The following is a 21,010-nucleotide window of genomic DNA, read 5'->3' on the forward strand; positions in this document are numbered from 1 at the left end:
CCAGAGCTCCCGAGGACTGTGATTTTTTTTCCTCTGCTTTATAATTGATAGTTTCTTTTTGCAGATTTGGTCATGGCAGTTACAATGTTTCTTAGCTTGTTTAGGATGCCCAGCTGAGCTTAGAGATCGCTGTCAAAGCGCTTGGTGAGCTTTGACTTACATTTTAGAAATTCAGAGCATTTTTTGTCTCTGGCTTTCATTGCAGTCAGTATGTCCGGATGCATGCATGGCTCCGAGCAGGTATTGACCCTGATGGTTCTCAAGAGAGCCATGTTGTTTAGTACTGATGTAAATTTGGTTTTGAAGCCAAGCCATGATTCTTTGACTAGTGAGCTCCTGAGCTCATCGGACCAATCCAGATTCTCCAGCTCAAGGTTAAAAGCCTCGCTAGAGTAGGTTTTGAGTTGAAACAAAAACAGGGCTGTTTCACTTGGGCTCCGGAACAATAGGAGTGACCTGCTCAATGCCTTTGGGCTTTATTTTAGCGTTAAATGTCCAGATGCGGTGGCCTTTCTTTGGGAGAAACGACTGTGGACGCCTCCTCCACATTTTCCCTTTTGGGGGCCATTTTCACTTCATAAAGCTGCAGTCAATGTGTTTTGTGTGCGGTGAGGAGGGGCTGACACATACTGTGGTGGTCTCAGGCGCTGTCTACATTGGTAGCTCAAGTAGTCGCAGGATTAGGCTTTTGTGCGCCGTGAAAAGGTAAAAGAAGTCACTTATTTGGGCTCAGTCAAGCTGCTGATTTCCAACCTCCCCCCCCCATTTTGGAAATAAGAGAAAGGCTTTGAAATGCAGTCTCTCTCTCCCTCTCTCTCACCCCTATAAATCACTGTGTCCACCAAAAAAGCAACTGTCCAGTACTCGGCATGGCCTCACATCCCTCCTCGGTGTCTCTACAAAGTCAGAGCTAAAAAAAAGAGAGAAAACATTTGGCACTGTACTGTAGGTGAAAAACAAAACAAATTCCTATAGGTCACAAACACAAGAGTCACTCACACAACATACAGAATTCATTATATCATCATCATATTGACGTGGTATGGCTCGAGATTAGTGTAAATCTATTATGTACGTTTCCAGGCTCACAGAACCAAGTGTCCTTTCTTGTAGTGGCTGACTCAGGACAGGTGAGGTGCCAGACCACAGCACAGAGGAAAACCACATACAGTCAAATCCAGAGTGTTGATTTGACTCAGAGAGTTTTTACACTCCTGGAGTTAAATTAACACTGGCTTTTCCCATGTATAATAGTGGTGGAGGTTTTTTCTGGCCAATGCCCGCCATCAAATGACCATGTGTGGTATTGCTGGGATATCAAATTCATGCCCTGCGTATTGTGCGTAAACACAAACACACAATTTAAAAAGAAAAAGGTGGGGGGGTTATTTGATTGTTCTTCTCACTCTAATATACGGTGAACCAGTACAACCCAAAATACTTAGGTCTAGGTCACCCCCACGGCCTCTCACCTTTCAGTGTCACCGTTGTGTTTTTCCACCACACGCACGAAGACAATGGCCGTTGTCAGATAACAATGTTCAGAGGGGGATTTACGGCATATATATATTTCTATACCGGCCTGTGTCTCCTGTGTTTCTCGGACAAACCTGGTATGTGCGATGCCTGGAGCCAGTGCATTCCTCCCTTCCTCTGTCACCCGCTTGGTAAAAAGCACCAGAGAAAGCCGGTGAAATCCCATCCTACAGCGCTCACGGTTACGTCAGCAATTCTCATATCCCACAAAGCCACAGAAAAAGCCTGACACACAATGTACCACAATATACACTCACACAACGATCCACCCGCCAGTGTTTTCAAACAATAGGCCATCTTTGCTCCCTGTGTGTCTTCAATGCTTCTCTGGGCTTGAGTCTTCAGTATTAGAGAGTGCGTGTGCACGCACGCACGCACGCATGCATGCACGCACGCACAGTAATTTATCATGACACAGAGCCAACACAGCAGAATTATCACTGTTAATATAACCGTAAACCCTTAACCCACTAATATTACTGATAAAAGGATATGTTCTAAAACATTTTAATTACCGTACTCCAAACATGAAATTAATCTGCAACTAGACTTGATCCTAATACAATCGCCAAAAAAAAGTTTAAAAATACATTGTTCAAGTGTAGCTGGTGTTTTAGTACAATGCTACTGACAAACTCAATTTGAATGGATGGTTGAGAAGACCAATGAATGCAGCCATGGACCTCACAGTTAGAGGTGTGACTTGGTCAAGAGCCTTCACAAGGAATCCTCACTGAAAGGCCCCGGGTACCCCCCTTATTGTCTTGCCCTCCTCTGCCCCCTCTGTGAAAACAGAGGCAAACCCAGGATTTAAAGGTCAAGTCCGCACAAAAGCTGTCCGTCCCTGAACCCAGAGGTGTTTTTAATTGACATTTCTGTCTTTGTCCCCCAAACCATAAAGGGGCGGGAGAAAAGGGCACTTTTTTCAATATACTAAATTGCCACTAAATGAGACCTGTGGAATTTTTTTTAAATAAAATAAGAGCACTGGGAGGGATGCAAGCAGGTTGGCCCTGCTTTGGGGAATCCCCTTGTTAAAGGCGTGTATGGGTGGAGTGCCGAGTGCTGTGAAGTGCTTACTCCACCATAAAGGGCCGTGCTCTGATGCAAATCCCCACACAGAAGCAGCCTCTCCCCATAGAGAGAGATAAACCAGTTAGGGCATTGTTTATGAAGTTTCACTTTATTCCCCCCTGACAACCATTTAAACAATGACTGTGGGGAAATGTCCCTCTGCTAAAGAGCAACAATGGTCAGGATCAGTAGCTTTTCTCTCTGGCTAATACTTTGATAAAAAAGAGCTGAAAATCTCCCTTCCTGAAAGAATTAAAGGGTGCTCCATGAAAGACACCTGCAAACAAGAGCAGACAGAAGCCCAAACAAAAGTACTTTGTCCAAACGATGCCACCTTTGTCCCTCAGCACAATCAACTCCCATTTTCTATTGCACATTTTGCACAGCATACACAATGTGGTTATCATACAGCACATCTGATTGGAACGCTTTCTGTTCTACTTTCTTACGAGTTCTTTCTCAATGCAATACGGAAGCACTTTGCTATGGTCAAAATAATACTGCAAATTAAAGAATAAAGTTATATTTTCCAGAAAAATACTTGAAATCTGAGGTAACACATAGGCATAACACATATTGACATAATGACATAAGACATAACACATATTGTGGCGAGAAGAGCACAGTGTTCTTACTGAACAGCATATGCAAAAAAGAACATGGTTTTGTGTTCATTGTACAGTATGGACTATGGAATAGCTGTGGTATTAACATCACATACTATCAGTGGTGTTGGACTAGTGAAGTTTGCTCTGTCAAAGTTGTACTTGAGTTAATGTACTGAAGTACTTGCTTTGGAAAATACTTAAGTATCAAATGTGCAAATTGCGAAGTACATTTTCATTGTAAACAATGTATACAATACAGCATGTACACATGTGCAACACAAGCCTCTTTTTTGTTATGACCTAGTATGCTTTCGCTGGTATTCATTTGGACCTACAGGCCTTCCGCAACGTTATTATTTTACTTTCCCCATTATTCACCTTATTATCAAAATGGGGGGGGGAACTATAGTGGACAAAAACCTTTTGTGGGTATGATCTTTTGTGCTTTCAGCATTTAAGATGGCTTTTGTCTCCTGTGAGATGGGTATCTGCCACAAACATCACTCAGGCATTGTGGAAGGGGGATTCATTTTCAGCACTGCTTTGTTCTATTCTTTGGCCCTAACCAAGGAGCCACGCCTGCTCCTCTACCTCGAATTGTGCGGCGAACATTCCCTTCTTTGTGGCGCTAGGTGCATGAGCTGGCTCCTCTCCGCGGGCTTTCGTGGGAGATGATTGTCGCGGTGGCATGGTGGCATTTGGTAACCTAACCTGCCTATGTGTCAGGGTGGCCCTTGGCTAGCAGTAGCAGACCTGTAATACTGTAGAGCAGGAGGTGAATGGTGGCGATAGGGGCAAGTCCCCCACCCCACCCCGCTCTGTATCTGTTTCCACTAACCTGTCCCCCTCCCCCTTCCATGCTTCCAGTGCTACTCTTCCTCTCCACTCCTGCAAACACATCACACGCCTGCTGCTCACACTTCTTCTTCTTCTTCTTCTTCCTCCTCGCCACTCCAGAGATCACCCTTGTCATTCCTTTCCTGCTCCCTCACCGTCTCCCTCCACTTCCCTGCATCGGGCGCCCATCTTCCTGTAGCCATTATTTCCTCTGTGGTAACCTTTCTCTCTCCCAATCACTCGCGTAGTCCCCACACTCATTCTCCGGCGAAGCCGCCTCTGTGTTGCCAACACTGAGGAGAGCCACGCCCTCAGCCTATGTGCAGACACTTTTATTAAATCTGTGCAGGCGCTGGGCCGCGCTGGCGGGTAATCCTACAGTAATTGTTTCCAGATTAGGGGACCCGGACCACAAAGCAGGCCCAGCCAGGCATGAAATGGCCTCCCCATGCTGCAGCGGCAGCAGCCAAACCTGCCGAGGTGAGACTCACCTGTATAAAGTCCACGAATGTCCATGGCAGCAAGGAGTCCAGGAGACCAATGTCCTGAGAGAACCTGTTGAGGATTCTTCCTGATGGGCAAGACAATAGGTGCATTTATATTAGATTGGATGTGTGTGCACTGTGCAGGATGATATCCTCTGTAGCATTTCTTTTGTAATGGGTTTTTTTAATGTATGTGATTCAGCCTTACTGGAAAAAACATGAGTAAATGTCATGAATCTTTTGGAAGAAGCAGTAATAAAATGGGAAAAAAGGATAGAATGTATAGATATGGCATATTCCACATAGCCATGTCATATTTATAATTTCTTGGATCATGTCTCATGTGGAGTTTGAAAGAACAAAGCCCCGTCAATTGGAGACCAATTTAAATCCAATAGCTAGCCTAATTTATCTGCAGATAACACAAGAAAAAAATGTCAAATCCCTCACTTGAGTTACTTGGGTCTATTCAATAACTGTTACCCAAGTCTCCTCTATATTAATACCACACAGCCTATAAATTGTGGGCGATATCAGATGGAAAAACAGAGAGGCCTATCTAGATTAAACAATGAATCATTATTTGGCCTGCATTTCATAAAGACTGCCCTACTCTAGACTGAATACATCGGGGAGCCTTTTGTTTGGGAACAAAGAGGCAACAGAAGCTGCGTACCTGCCTTTCTGTCCTGACTGGCAGTGTCAATGACGTTAATTGAGTTGCCTCCAATCTGCTCAGGTGTTCATTATTTGGGCCGGGGCTCTGCAGGTGCTCTTGCGGCCCTTTATTGTGGCTCCTTTAGAAACTTTGCTCCCCCAGCCTGATCCCATAGCACATAAGATTACACTCCAGCTGCTTTCACACACTGTTTACTGCAGGGCCAGTGATAGCCAATCCCCACACCACAGGCCCAGAGGCAGGGAAGACAGAGAGGCTTTCTCTATCTCTGGGCCTGAAGGAAGACCTCAGACTCTCACTCTCTGGGTGGACAAAACCACCAGAGAGCTGTGCCAACACTGCCACTTCAAGAACTAGGCTCAAGTTAAAGTTGGCAGGAACAAGCAGTGAACCTGTAGCCAACTTGAATCCTGTTTGGAGCATTTGGTGAATCAGTGTCATGACGTTTCACACTTAAGCAACCCACTATATCTCTCATTGTGACAAATCTAAGCAAACACTACTCTCCGAGGAGAATGTCAACAAGCCATGTCGGACTAACAACATAGAGGGTTCAACCCTTGCTACAGTGAAACTGATGGCACACCCATGGATAATGTTTATATAGGCTTACCAGACGGCAGGGTGGGCCTTGGCTAAGGGTTGAGAGAAGGAGTGGATGATTATGAGCGGTATTTAGTGGCATGGTGCTCTGGAGGCGTGGTGGAGTTGGGGCAGAAATGACCCAGAAGCTGCCTCCCCGGTTCCCAGTGACTTCCTATAGAGGTGGGCCCTGTAATCACCTCTCTCCACAGCAGTAAGCAGCTTACAGCTTTATCCAAAAATACCACTCCTGCCTAAAAACATGCATGCAGACGAGGCCGGGCTCCCCATAACAGCCATTGCATAAACCCAGCCGGAGCATTATTCCTCACAACAACCCAGCAATGCTCCAAATCAGCACTGATTCAGAGTCAAGTGGCGTAGGCATGTTGTACACTTGGAGGCAGACTAATCTTATTCACAGTTTGAGTGCCCCTTTAGCATGCAGACATCCTGAGGGGAGGGTTCAAGCATGAGGGGAATGCTGCTACTGTACTGTACTGTTGTTATTTCCACTAGTCTCTCTTTGCTTTCCTCTGGGGGGGAGGAGGGGGGGGGGGGGGGGGGGAGGTATTTGTAAAACTGTTTGTGGAAGATTCTATAATATTTGATGTTCAGTAATGTCACTGTATAAGCCATAGATGACCCAAATCCATGCGTAGCCAACAAACAAAGCCCACAAGAAAATGATAGGTTTCTCTCGGTTACATCATACCATGGTTTGAGGGTGTTAGAACAGAGAACATCAGTCAACTATCAGCTGTTTGACATGCGGCTCAGTTAACAGAGAGTTTCAGCAGGGATGAAGTAAAGACCCTGCTCCCTCTCCAACAGACTATGGAGGGGATCCATTACAGTGATGCAGTTACACAAAGACATTCACTGCATGGAAATGCCTATGAGGTAAGACCAGTGCGGGACAATGGCTTCAATCACTATGGGTGACTGTCAACAATATCACCTATTGTGTGGAGAAGGGTATAGATGTTTCAGGATATCAGCTGCATTAGTATCAAACAATTTCTCATGGTTTGAGACTCCAGGGGTGATTTGCACCACTTTTTCCTGGCTGAGGAAAATAGCAATCCCTTCCTGACCGAGGTGGGACCCCCATAGGTGGAGATATTAGGTGAGCTCGGGCTCCCAATCACAGTTACAAAAAATAAAATAAAAAACTGGAACAGTGGGTACCGGTCGATGTGGGGGCATGCGGCAAATCGCTGTTCCCTGTAAACATCTAGATAACGGAGCGACTCTGAGCCACTCCATGTGTGGGCTCTGCTACCGTTGGTGGGGTCTTTCACTGAGGCAAGAGTGATAATGCAGGAGAATTGGAAGAGGGGGCCCTGCCAAGGCTGGAGGTGGCATGGCTCACCTCAACTTCCATGAAGGGCCCAGGGGCCTGGGGCAGCCTCCCACCGCCGGCACCTCGCTGCCAATACTAATACATTCTAAATCCATTCTCTCCGCTCTCACACCAGGCTCCTGCAATCTCCTCTCCTTCCCTTTCATGCAATTAAATAGTGGAAGTGCCGAGCGAGTGGGAGCTCTATCAGCCGTGCTGCACACACACACACGGCTCCATCTCCACATTCAATTTACACACCTCGATATCATCGTCCCTCTCTGCAGTACTTCCGCCACTTCCTTCCTTAACACTCTTGCATCCCGGAGCTGGAATACAGACATTAAAAACACTGCCTCTGTAGACACAATTAGAATCTCATATCATTGACTACAGAAGGTCTAATGTACCTGCACCAACAGCAGCTGAGTGACACCTCACACTGAGTTGACCTGCGATGCTGATGCGAAACGGGGAACTTAGAGGTGGTATGCATGTGCAAGAGAATGCGTGTGTGTGTGTGTGTGTGTGTGTGTGTGTGGACCTTACTCCCTGACTGTGCTGATGAGCTGAAGCCCTGGCCTGCAGTCTCTGAGGGGATTAGCCCACTCAATGACACTAAATTACAGGGATCAGAATCAGCTCAACACATCCACTGCCGTCTGTGCAGCTCTAACTGAAACCTGTTTGGATGAACGGCCGTAATAATAAGCCCATTCACATTACTAAAACTGAGAGACTTCAACATAATGGGCTTTTATGAAGTCTACTGTTGGGAGGAAGGAATCACTGTCAACAAAAAGTGGGTATAGCTTAAAAACCGAACCGAACTCCAACACTATTCTTAACAAACTGCATTACAACAACGTGGGGTGTCAGATTTGGACTTAGTAAGTCACTCTGAGTTAGGGCTGCATGACTATGCCAAAGTAATAATCATTAATTCATAATTATAATACTTATTAATCGCGATTATTGCCAATGATTACTTTTGTTTCATGTCTTTGTTGGTTATTATGAGATTATGGGGCAAGCCATTGCATACCATAATGGTATGTAATGGCCTCTGTGATGTTACTGAGCCTGATGGACGGAAGCCAGAGGTTGTAATGAAAAATGTCCCGGTCATTATCCCTTTGAGTGAGGGTGAAGAGACAAGTGCAACAGCTGACCAAATATTTCTTTTGAATTAATTAGCCAGTTTGTTTCACGATTATACAACGGCGTAGTCTTGGCCTGGGTGCAAAGGTATAGAAGCGCAGCGACGTTGGTGTGTGCACATAATTCTACTGCCAACCTTCATTGTTATAAACCACATCCAGAACACAACAAATAAAGACCTTTGTGCAGCCGGGCTTGAAATGGTAACCTTTAACTCCGAGGAAGACAGGAACCAACACGTATCAAACACAAGACCTGTTCGGCAGCAGCAGTACACCTATCACTTACACGTGTAAACAGTTGTCAAATCCTTAACAACACACAGACACACAATCGCAAATGCATTACTCACACTCTATTTGGCAACACACGGAAACGGCAGTCATTGTATACAGTAAAAAAAAAAGAAAAGAAAAAAGAAAACAAAGATAGAGACAATACAACAAGAGAGAGAAAGCAGCATGGGTACAAAGTCATACCAGAAGTGACAATACGAATGCTGAAAGCGGCTACCTTTGTCCTAGTCTATTCTTCTGTTTCAGTCGAGAGATGCAGTTGGAAAATACGGAGTGGGAGAATAAAAGCTGTATAAAAACCTAGCAACAATGTAGCCCAGAATATGAACGTTTCATTCCCGTGTTCTGTATTATAGATAGAAAAAGGTCATGTTCATGCTTAATCTACCGTTGACTGGACAAAGGACAAAGACACACAGTCCCTTAGACAGTTGTCTATAAATCCAGTCAGACATAGTGCTGTTTGCCAGCCAGGAGGCCAAGCCGTAATGACTGGACTGGTCATACAATGGCTGCTGATAGCAGCACAACAGCAATCAGATAGCAGTGTCTGTTAAGCCTCTCCTTTACTGCACTATTAAACAGATTATTACATTATTCAAAATGTTTGTTCTCCTCCTATGTGTAGATTAGCGAGGACGGCACACCCAGATAAGCCATCAGGTAGGCCAATGCGTAACACAAGAGCAGCCGTAAAAACAAAAACGCAAAGATTAAAGACCCGTGGGGTTTGCTTCAAACACAGCTTTCCAAAAGGACACAGCTTTGTCAATACACCCACTCCTAATGCCAAGAGAAACCACAAGCTCTTCAACACCCTCAAATCATATTTAGACTTGTGTTAGTAGCTTATTATGACTCATTATACAGATACAAGTTTCCTTCATGCTGAGAATTCCCAACCGTGCTGATTGTGTTGTACATGCGTGTCACTATGAAGAGATTAGGCTGACTAATTATCCACTGACAGGTGAACAATGCACTAGAAAAATTAAAGTTATCAAAGTGGGCCACTTGACGGAAGACTTTGGATATGAATGGCAAATAGCAGTGACATCTCCACACACCCAATGCAATGAATGCCTATTATTTGTAACAAAAACAAATTCAGAGTAATGTTTTTTTCTTGTATCAAGAGTAAAAAGTTTTGGAATGTATTTGTTAAAATCAGATATATTCTACAGTTTATGTATTCGATTAAACGGGTGGCTACTTAAAATGGTATTGTGAAACAGGCGTAGCTAGGAGCTCTCCACCAGTGAAGGCTATCTCACATGTAGTGTTTGCTCAGTTTTTAAGATCGTGTCCATCTGCCCTCTCCAACAGCTACAACCTACTACAAAGCTAATGAAATAATCAAAGATTTCTGATACAGAGCCCAGAACAAATCTGTCAGTATTTACTCGGCTCTGTAGTACAAATACAGCACTGTCCAAAATCTAGTGCAAACAGTTTTCTTTCAATATCATTGTTTGCTTTTTTTTGTTTTGTTCTGGCTCACAGTTAATAGATAACACTCTCTTCACTCATTTATAAAAGGTATTATGGTTAAATATAGTCATTTCACATCATGCATTTTGGCTGGATTGGCCACTTGGGTCCACAGGCTTTGACACCCAGCAGGTCTGGTTTTAATTATGTCAGTTGAGTTCACACAGTTTGCCTATCAACCCAATAAACTCTGTGGCAGTAGCAAATACACAATATATCCCAATAAATTGCTTGTAACATGTTATAAATATTATATTTATCTATATTATGCTGCTCATAATAGCTCTTCCTATCTACATTTATCACGATACATTAATTATTATATTCAGAGATAAAAAAAATAAAAGAAATAGAATATTGAACTGGAAACATTCTGAGGGGGGGGGGGGGGGGGGCTTTCTATTAATAAAATATATATCTTTTTTTTTTTTTATTAATGTACCATACTAAATGCAGAGGTACACTGTGGAGTTTGGGGACAAGCAGGCATAAGGATGGACATAAAGTTGTGCTTAAAGAGGACATACCTAAGTAACAGTCTGCTCTCTAGTGGTGACACTCTCTACAACACTGCCACAGAATCCCAATGAATCTAAACGTCTACAACTTAATAGCTCACAGCGTGTTCATTCCAATCATCGACTTGGCAACACTGATGAGAAATCAACATGTTTTACATTGCTGATAAACATTTGTTCCAGGACTGGGATATGAAGCCCCCCTCCCCCCCTCTTACCGATAGGGTTGGCATCGAAGAAGCGCACGGGCGTGCGGAGAACGGCGTTGAACATGCGGTTATGAAGGGTCTGGGCTGAGCTCACCAAGACGTTGAAGAAGACCAAACTCCGCAGGAACCCAAATATGACGGAGGCAGCGGTTAAACCTAACCAAAGAAATGGAGTATAAATCAAGAGGGTAGAATGTTTTGCACTGTGTCTGTTCCACGAAGGTCAGCTGTGCACTTATGGTGCCATTGTCGTGTTTTGAAAAGGAAAAAAGCAACATATATTCCACTCCTCTCTCCCTCAATGGTTAATTTCTTTTACCCATTATGCTGATCTATCACTGTGAATACAGGCCCTGCAAGAGTAAAGAGGTTAGGAGTCACAGGGAGACAATCAGAGCAATCCAACGGGAGAACGCAAGAAAAGCACTCCTATCTTCCTGTACAGCTGAGGCCCATGTATAGACACTGGGCCTTGAAGGCCTTGGGCCACAGCCAAAGAACTGTGGATGTGTTCAGTGAGTTTGGCGCATTCAGAGCCTCAATGGCACACAGAAAAGCGATGTGCACTCAGTGAGCTTCACCTGCGTAAACACCTAGGTACAGGTCAAGGTCCAGCGGCTGAGAGGCGCTGCCATTGAGGTGCTCCGTCGCATTGACGCGCTCCTGTTCAGAGGCCCTGCAAGTCAGCCACAAAGGAATCAAAAGCCACAAGGACAAATAAACACAACAGCCATGAATGAAAGAAAGATGGAGGCGCTCTACACAAAACACTTTCATCCTAACCTGAGGCACAAGGTCAATTTCAAGAAGCAACAGATATTTGCGAACAAAGATGTCATCATTCGGGATAAGTCTTATCGTACAAAGGAATCAATCAGTTCCGCAAAACGTCCTGAAACAGTTTCGCTTATAAAATGTGCTACACAATTTACAGGCTAAATAAGAAATCTCACCAATAAGCAAGCCACCAGTCCTGTAGAACATAAGCAAGCTAAAGGAAACAGTGAAAACAGATTCCATACAGTTGGTCACCACAGATATGTGACTAAACATATTCATTCATGCGACTCCATGCGACTCATTTCTAAAATGTGTGGGGAGTAGTTCAGAAGGAATCACTCACATGAGCGAGGAAATTGAGGAGAACAAGAGCCGAGAGGACAAGGAAGTTAGCTCCTGCTCTGAAGTATTTCACGTATAGGTGCAGGCCCACAGTTCCCTCTGAGCGACTCTCTTCCCTGATGGGTTCAACTGCCTACAGAATACAGATGCACACTGGGGTCAATACAAAATACATACAGTAATGCTTCCTTCTATTAGGCTGCACTGAGCTTAGGAGAACAACAGACAATACATGCTGCCCTCTGGTGGCCCATCAGCAGAATATACTGACAACTATTACAAGCCATTTACTGATACAAAACACTGAGATATAAAATAAAGCACGAATATGTTGAGGCACACTGGTGTGGCCAACTGGCCATTCATATTCAGTATTACGGCAAATACGAGGACATGTTTTGGGGGATGGGGGTACAAATGCATGGGTTGCGCAGAAGACCAAACTCCCATTTTATATATCAGTCATACTGCAGTTTCCTAAAACTTTGCTTGTACCTAGTTTTGCAGTAGCCAGCCGATTAGATAGATACTGTATCTGACTGAGGCATAACTATTGAAAAGTTAAGGGCCATTTCACCACTGGAAGAAACTGCAATAACTCATCATGTTAATATTATTTGTAGTAGATAACAGTAGCACAATTTGAAATTTATAATCTATGGCTAGAAAAATAATGACATGTGTGTTTGTGACTCTAGGGTTTGACTGGATTGTTGAATTCCTACAATGACATAATGCTTTGGTGCACTTGTGGAAGTTAGTTAAACCCCATGTGGGCTGAGACAAGATGTAGTCCAGGAAGGAAATTAGACCACATTTTCATGACACATTTTCAGCATGAAGATGGCGTCATGACTCATTTAAAATATCTAAAAACACATATGACACACATACAAATCCCAGGAAAGTGTTTCTTGTGCCCTAAACATAATTAAAATAAGATCTGGTTGCAAAAGCCTTGACGACCTTACAGCCTACAGGCGCATGCAAAGGCTCAACTTATGTAACTTAGATAGCATTATATGTAGACATAGCACTCGAGTGTATATGCATTGTTTCATTACATAGATATTCCACTGTTAGGTTCTTAGCTTACGTATGAGTCTTGATGACTATTTTTATGTATTTGATGTATTACCATGTTTTTGTTCTTGCTTACTGTAAATCGGTCTGGATTAAGAGCGTCTGCTAAATGCCTAAATTGTAATTGTAAAAGGAGTGATGTGCCCCTTTAAGGACGACAAGACAAAACAAAAGCAGACAAAGATGAATTGACCAACCACGGACCACCAGACATCCATTACAGCCCAGCCAATCAGAGGCTCCTTTGGTAAAAGCCAAACATGACTTATGATTCAGAACCCCTGTCGCTGCAACCGATGAGGCAAGAAGGTGGGTCTGACCCAGTAAAACTAGCTGGTGCCTAATGTTGCTGATTTATGCAGGCACCTTTGAAGTTCATCCCATGCATGGACCATCTCATTTCATCCACAAAAAGTCAGGTCCACAAAATCTCTGTGAGTTCTCAGAATTCGCCGTAATGTATGCCATCCCTCACCCTCCACATAACGTAAGAGCAAAATGGCCACCATGGATGTGAGCTGTGAATTGATTGAGAGAATAGTACTGCCGTAGCAGACAACCCGCAGCACTCCAGGTTCAAACAAAATCCTTCTAGGTGCAAGGCTCGAAGATATAAGTAGAGATGAAGAATGCCAGCACTCATTGTATGTCCTTTTACATGATTTTATTTACCTCTGACTGAGACTGAAAAACGGACGCGTTTTGGCCTGTATGGCCTTCCTCAGCGCTGAGTGCTGGCATTCTTCATCTCTAGCTGTGAATTGATTACCTGTTGCTCTGCTCCTTCCAGCGGGGAGGACGACAGTGAAGGCATGGAGCCCTGAGAGAGAGAGTGTGGAGTACGAGAGAGATTACCCACTCCTTGCTTCTCCCCCTCCTGCTCATCCTCCCATTTCAGCAAGGAGGTGAAGTCCAGTCCGGAGCCCTGTAACTCACCGTATGTTCCCTTTGCCACCATTTGACCCTGACGGTGAAGACAGGAGAGATTGTTACACTCACACTCACACAGCACGATATGGACAACATGTCATATCTCTGTATTTATGACAAATATTGCGATATCGATACGATATACAATCTGTTAAAATTTTAAGTGTTGCAACATTGAAAACTAAAACTGCATAACAACACACACACGCACCTCCTTCACTACAAGTATTTGATCTGCAGCCTTCAGGTACTGCAGTTGATGAGTAACTAGGATGCGTGGCTTCTTCCTCAAAAGGCCACAAATGCACCTAAGGAAGGCACACATTCATGCATGTATCCCGACACAGTAGGTTATTACTTTCACAACAGATTGATGAACTGACATACTCAAGACAAACAGTTGTCATTAACATTTAACAGGACAACAGAATATGGTAAGGTTGCAAAAGGTGTTGTGGAATGAGGGAAAATAATAGGACTTACTCCTCAAACAGATGCCTGCCCACATCCGCATCCACAGCACTAAGCGGGTCATCCAGCAAGTAAATATCTGCATCCTGATACACTGCCCTAGATCACACAAACAGAGGGGGTATTATAATTAGTATTATACAACAGCTAATTTAGAGGAAGCAATCTGATTGGTTGAACTACCCATCGAGCCGAGTGGCTAGGGTAACAGTTTGCATGGGACATTTGCGGTCGTAGTGGCTAAATCTTAACCTGACTCCGCCAGATTGCGGCAGTATTGAGTTCACAAGTTCCCTCCTCCTGAGGAACTCACTGCTGCCACCAGCTGGCTGAGTCAGGTTAAGATTTAGCCACTACGACCGCAAATGTTCTATCGAATATCTTATTTCCAGTGAAATTGAGTTGACCTGATTTAAGGGTAACTTCAGTGATGCTTGCGGAACTCAGCTAAAGCTTCGTGTTGTACCTGACCACATCACTGGCGTGCCAATAATCACAGTAAAGCACACCCAAGTAGTAATGCAGCCAATCAAAGAAGGCCGACACACACCTGGCCAAGTTGACTCGTGCCTTCTGTCCCCCACTAAGGTTGGCTCCTCTGTCACCGATCACCTCCAGATCACCATCAGGCAGGAGTTCCAAGTCCTAAACAGGGTCCAGCGGCAACACTGAGCAGGGGGGTCACTCATAATCTGACTGTGTAAACTACTGTAGCAAAACATCCTAAAACTAAAGGGGAGTACCGTGTCAAGCAACAATAATGTTGGTAATGTTAAGTGAAAAATCAAGTAGTCTTCAAGGATAGGACAGTTGCGTAATAATAAAATACAATGACTGTCCACCAGACCTGTATTGGAAGCCCATGTTATTAGATAGCAGGCATTTTGATTATAAATCCTCAAAAACAGAATGGGTTTAGCAACTGGACTCGGACAGTTATTAACCTGTTGGACAGTTTTTAATACTTTACACCCTAAACCTTGTTGAGGTGTTGACATGGTATAAGACAGGATATGTAATACATAATAAGTATCAGTGGGAATAGACGTGCATCTCACCCTCTTCAGAGCACAGGCTCTAAGCACCGTCTTATACTTCAGTGGATTGAGCTCTTTGCCAAAGAGGATATTGCTTCGGATTGTCCCTGGGAAAATCCACGGTTGCTGGGAGACATAGGTCAGCTCCCCTTTCACTTTTACCACACCCTTTGCCTGGTTCAGCTCTCCTTGGATGGCACTGAGGAGAGAGGACTGATGCACACATACACGCATTCAGAAACATACCCATACACCTGCACACACCTGATTGATAAGTAAAATTGCAAACATGGTATTATATAGTATTGCTAAGTTGTGTTATTCCAAACAATATTAATGCAAGCAAGGTGGAAAAATGCTCACAGTGCTGCACCATTAACTACACCCATGACTATCTCTTCATGAAATGTGATGACTAGATCTGACCTTGCCGGCTCCAACAGGACCAATGACAGCCAGGAGCTGCTCCGAGTTCACTGTGAAAGACATATTTTGTAGTGTTGGAGAATCCAGTATCTGTCAGAAAAACAAAGAGTGAATGAATGAGTATACCTCCATAAAGTAAAGAAACTTAAGACGTTAATGGTATGTACCGTACAGTAATCTGTCTTGATCATTTGGTGACATTTTAAACTTGTACAACAGTGCTAACCTTATCCCAGTAGCATGTTAAATCCTGAACCTCCACCATACAGTCTTTCTTCTCTGTGACAGGAAACCCAAGATGCTGCGGAGAAACTTCATCCAGAAGAAGAAATTTCTAGCAAGAAAAATTAATATGAACAAAATCAATATCTATAAATGCATGGCATCAGAGGAATTAACAGGAGCTGCCATCATGGTGAACTTTTGGTCTGGTGCGCGTTTACTTTGATCCTTTGTATGCTGATGAGGGCTTCCGATACCTTCTCTATGGCCGATGGAAAGAACAGGGTGACAGTGAGTCTCAATGCCCCGTAGAGAGAAACAGCCACAAACACCTTGCTAGCGGTTATCCTGTTCCCCGTTAAAATGTACACACAGAGGGTGATGAAAATGAGGACCTTGCTGGCCACAAAGAAGGATGCCATGTTCAGTCCACGCAAGTAGGAGCTCTTCATAATCTTGGAGACCTCCTTCCTGTACAACAGAACATGTTGATGATAGTAAAGCCTTTCCCATATCAGTCTGCATAGACACAGTCTGCATACAGTACAGTAGATACAATACATTAAAAGTGCATTGCATTGCACGCGCGCACATCTTTAGACTTGCCTAAAGACATTCTAACAACATGCAGGAAAATAGTAATACATTATTGTGCAGCAAATGTAGGTAGCATGAATAAGATGATAAAGTTTACATAATGAACATACTATTAATGGAGGATCAGATTTGAAAGTTGAAACTGAAAGTTTGGTACAGCAACTGTTGAGAAAAAAATCACACCCGTGTGAACTGAGTGGTGCAACTACACATTTATTGTTATAGTTACTGTACATTAGAACCAGGAAAGCATCTGTGTCATAAGTACTCTCCGCATGAATTCAGTCTCAACAGTATGGGAATTCTCGGGCGGTAGAGTGTCTTTTTTTAGATCACTCTGACGTGATGTCGGTGATGTCAGTGACGTCACATACTAACCATAGCAACCATGCTCACCCCTACAGGCACAAACACACACGGGTACTAACAAAGCCAGTTGTTGGAGTGGTTTGCACCACTCCACAAAAACTGGTTTGTGTGTGCGTGCGTGCATGTGTGCGTGTGTGGCCTTAAAACACAAAAATATGGGAAGTGAATCTACATAAAACATGTTCTACCTTCTGACCTCATCCACCAGTGCAGAAAAGGACTTCTCCCAAGCATACATCTTTATGATTCGGATTCCAGAGACCACTTCATTCATTATTCGTATTCTGTCATCTGTTAAGGCCGCAGTTTGACCCCTAAAAAGCAGCATGCAGAGAAGTAATGAAACAAGAATTACGCAGGATACAAACTTTTCATATACAACATTCAATCATGAGTATTTGGCTAATGCACCTAAGAGTGGAGAAGAAGTGTCCAAACACGGTCTGTACTGGCATGAGGATAATCAGGACAGCCATTCCTGCAAGGCATGATGGGCCAATGATGTACCACAACAGCACTGTCACAGCTGCCGCTTGCAGAGGACCAACCCACAAAAAGTGCAAAAATAATGTTACCTGTAAAAGTATGAGAGAGGAGCAACCTGAGATGAAAGACTGTGTGTACAATGACAAAGTTTTAGACCTCAGGTTAAGAGGAAAGATAAGCAAATCTTTTATCTTAAACATATCAAATAAATAAGTATATGTGTATATTATGACTGGTTTGTTGCTTCAATATTTCACCTCATCAAATTTGTTAACATCATTGGATAAAAGGTTCACAATTTGTCCCGTGGTAGTTTTTCCCAGTGCTGTGCTGTTAAGACAGAGAGCCTACACGGGGAAGAGAAGTCAAATAAGAACAAATATAGATTTGCACACGTTAAATTGCCAAGTGAATCATTTTCTTTACATATTAAATCCCAGTTTATAGGCATTTTAGCTCCTGGCAGCCAATCCATAGCAAATCATAACAATTATGCACTACTTTTTGAATTTTGGCATGGTGTTAGGTATGGGCATATGGTTATCAAAAACCATCGCAAACTAATTTGGCTCGCTTCCTAGTGGTCAGTTTGCAATGAAACCATAAGCATTTTAAGCTCCCGGCACCCATTGTGGACACCATCTTGAAAATGACGCCTTTCTAGTTGTTAGTTTTTCGTAACATTTGTGTATGTTATTTAGCACACCCAATAGTAATAGAATCGAAAAATATCTTTTATCAATTATTTGGGGTTTCAACCATTATACTGATACTAGATCGGTGCCCGTGCCCGGCTGTAGAGCACAGAGTCGGCAACAATGGAAGATGGAGATCCATGCCCCACTTGGCTATGCAATACCCGTTGTCAGAGTACCCGTTCCACCCATCTGTCTGTGTCCCTATATGGAGAATTCTGTATCTGTCTCCGTGTCCCTGTATTCCTATATATGGAGTTCTGTGTCAGGCATGCCCAAATATGAAGTGTTGTGATGTCAGGTCAGCTCCATATATGGAGATATAGGGGTGATCAGGTCCAGAGCCCGGGCAGAGGCTTTTTTCCTGGGTTTTGACAACGGTGTATCCGACGGACTCGACACCGGGCACTGCACTCCCTGTGGTGGTGTGGAACATGTGTGTCGAATTTGAAGTCGGTGGGGTGAATGGTTCTCGAGTTATGTGGATTACAGACGTACGTAGAGAGACTTGGTGCATATAGATAGAAGATAGATAGATATCTAATATTGGTTTCATTGCAAACAGACCACTAGGGGACGAGCCAAATTAGTTTGCGATGGTTTTTGAAAACCTTGTGCCCATACCTAACACTGTGCCAAAATTATAAAAGCAGTTGTTATGAATATTTACATATTAAAGCCCAGTTTATAGGCATTTTAGCTCCCGGCAGCCATGGACGCCATCTTGAAAACGATGCCTTTCTAGTCGTTTGTTTTTCTTAACATTTTAGAATGTTAAACACAACAAGTGATAAATATTTCCGGACAAGTGACGTAAAATGTTACTCCGTTGGACAAGTTACTCTTGGTTTCACTTTTTCTCCTAGCGGACAACACTGTCTGACAAACTTGTAAACCGAGAATATGATCTAATTGTAACATGTATTCACCAAAACCAACTTACAGTTAGTTGATTAAAATGTATTTGTGTGTGCTCGGACAAGGACAAGTGCCTCAAAAAGTTATTTAGAAGCACACCCAATAGTAAACATAATCCATTGAAAAATCTTTTATCAATTATTTTGGTTTTCAACCATATATACTGTACCTATCTAATATTTGAGTCTGTGCAAACAGACCGCTAGGTGGGCACTCCCAACTCGTTTGCACAGCTTTTTGAAAACCTTATACCCATTACCTAACACCACGCCAAAATTCTAAAACTAGTCACCAAAAGCCAAATCTTTACAAGTTCCAACAAAGCTAAGAGACATACTGTACTGTACATGGTACAATGACCCCAAGTCACTGACCTTCCGGTAGATCATGTGGCACATGGCCACCCGTATCCTCATGCCTGCTCTTTGGACATGGTAGAAGTACAGGTGATGTAGAGCTGCCAGGCCAATGGTTGACAGGGAGACACTGGTTGCATAGCCACAGGCTACATAGAGAGCGGTGGTGTTGCTGGGGTCGTACGTCTCAAAGTATTCAATCAACTTTCCTAACATCAGTGGCTGAATCACTTTGATAGCTTCCTGCAAGTACGGTACATGCAAATACAATGTTAAGTACTGTAGTTGGTGCAATGCACTACTACAGGGGAGCCCAATGCTGTGCAGGTAGACCACATCATATACCCCTCCCTAAACACGTATAATGTAAATATAAAAAAATATATATTGATCCACATCAAAAAGGGCCTGCCAAACCAACAATGTGATACTTTGTTTTCAAGAGTGTTGCGTACAAACATCAGTATTCAGTAACATTACAAAGTTACAAAGAAAAACTACCAATTCAATTCCCCCCTCTATTCCAAGTGGAAATTCCAAATTCCCTCATGTACATTTTTTAACTATTTTCAGCAATGGGAAAATATTTTTGGGGGGTGGGTAGATCTTGTTGAGCCGGTCATTTTGAAAGTAGCTCTCAAGTAAAAGTGTGGGCACCCCTGCTACTACTAGAACATATATCTGAGTATATGCAGCAGTCACTCTATTAATAGGCTGTACCTCCATTAAAGTGTATATTCCAATGAGGGAGTATGACCTCCAGTAGCATTGAATAAGAACTTTAGTAAGTTTTGGTGTGCTCAGGTCTGTAGTTGCTCTCTTAACCTCCTGGTCCCAATAGCTTGGAAAAACATTCAGAAGTGCACAGCAAGGTTGTGAGTACATCATGTGCACTACTATGTCACCAATAGAAAGTTGTTTTTCATGCAAAGTGCAAACAACAAAATACTGTGTGTATTGTGTTTTATAGTATGGTAACAAAAAAGCCACCACAATGCATAAACCTACGATTGTAGTTGCTCTCCAAGTCTTTCAGATCCATCTTCTGGAAGGACCTTATACATGTCATGTTCCTCCAATTTCCTCTTGTAGCCGATTCTAAACAATGGATTCAGCCAGCTGAACATAAAGGACATATTCCATGGCTTAATAATAATAATAATATAATATAATAATAATAATAATAATAATAATAATAATAATAATAATAATAATAATAATAATGATAATAATGACACAATGCAATAAACAAAAAGTAAAGTTTTGTAAGATAGTTTACTTCCACCCCTGTTGTAGCATTACACTGGGTAAGAAGTTTTAGTTTTCAAGATACTGAAGCAAACATTAAAGCCGCTTTCAGAAGTAGTAATTTAATCCATCCAAAGAAGAATGTCTGTCTGTCAGTCTGTAATGAGAACACTAGGCTACTGGTGCTAACCTAGGCTGCCCCCCTGCTGTCATATGGTGGTACTGTAGC

At 43.0% G+C, this 21,010-nt stretch overlaps 1 protein-coding gene across 1 annotated transcript in view; it reads right to left on the reverse strand.

Moving 5' to 3' along the window:
- Nucleotides 1-21,010, reverse strand: part of LOC306935678 (ATP-binding cassette sub-family C member 4-like) — a 45,526-nt gene that overhangs the window by 24,055 nt on the left and 461 nt on the right. Inside the window, exons 2-20 of the mRNA XM_079518841.1 lie at nt 20,542-20,652; nt 20,254-20,374; nt 19,552-19,776; nt 17,822-17,911; nt 17,490-17,653; nt 17,267-17,392; nt 16,334-16,583; nt 16,117-16,224; nt 15,891-15,980; nt 15,486-15,677; nt 14,978-15,072; nt 14,440-14,526; nt 14,168-14,264; nt 13,796-13,990; nt 11,945-12,076; nt 11,775-11,812; nt 11,403-11,497; nt 10,831-10,977; nt 4,547-4,626 (exon numbers count right to left, since the gene is read on the reverse strand). Coding sequence (XP_079374967.1) covers nt 4,547-4,626; nt 10,831-10,977; nt 11,403-11,497; nt 11,775-11,812; nt 11,945-12,076; nt 13,796-13,990; nt 14,168-14,264; nt 14,440-14,526; nt 14,978-15,072; nt 15,486-15,677; nt 15,891-15,980; nt 16,117-16,224; nt 16,334-16,583; nt 17,267-17,392; nt 17,490-17,653; nt 17,822-17,911; nt 19,552-19,776; nt 20,254-20,374; nt 20,542-20,652 — 2,443 coding nt within the window. The remainder of the gene's footprint in view (nt 1-4,546; nt 4,627-10,830; nt 10,978-11,402; nt 11,498-11,774; nt 11,813-11,944; nt 12,077-13,795; nt 13,991-14,167; nt 14,265-14,439; nt 14,527-14,977; nt 15,073-15,485; nt 15,678-15,890; nt 15,981-16,116; nt 16,225-16,333; nt 16,584-17,266; nt 17,393-17,489; nt 17,654-17,821; nt 17,912-19,551; nt 19,777-20,253; nt 20,375-20,541; nt 20,653-21,010) is intronic.

Source organism: Electrona antarctica, assembly GCF_951216825.1.
Source record: "Electrona antarctica genome assembly, chromosome: 13".
In the NCBI taxonomy this organism is placed as follows: domain Eukaryota; kingdom Metazoa; phylum Chordata; class Actinopteri; order Myctophiformes; family Myctophidae; genus Electrona; species Electrona antarctica.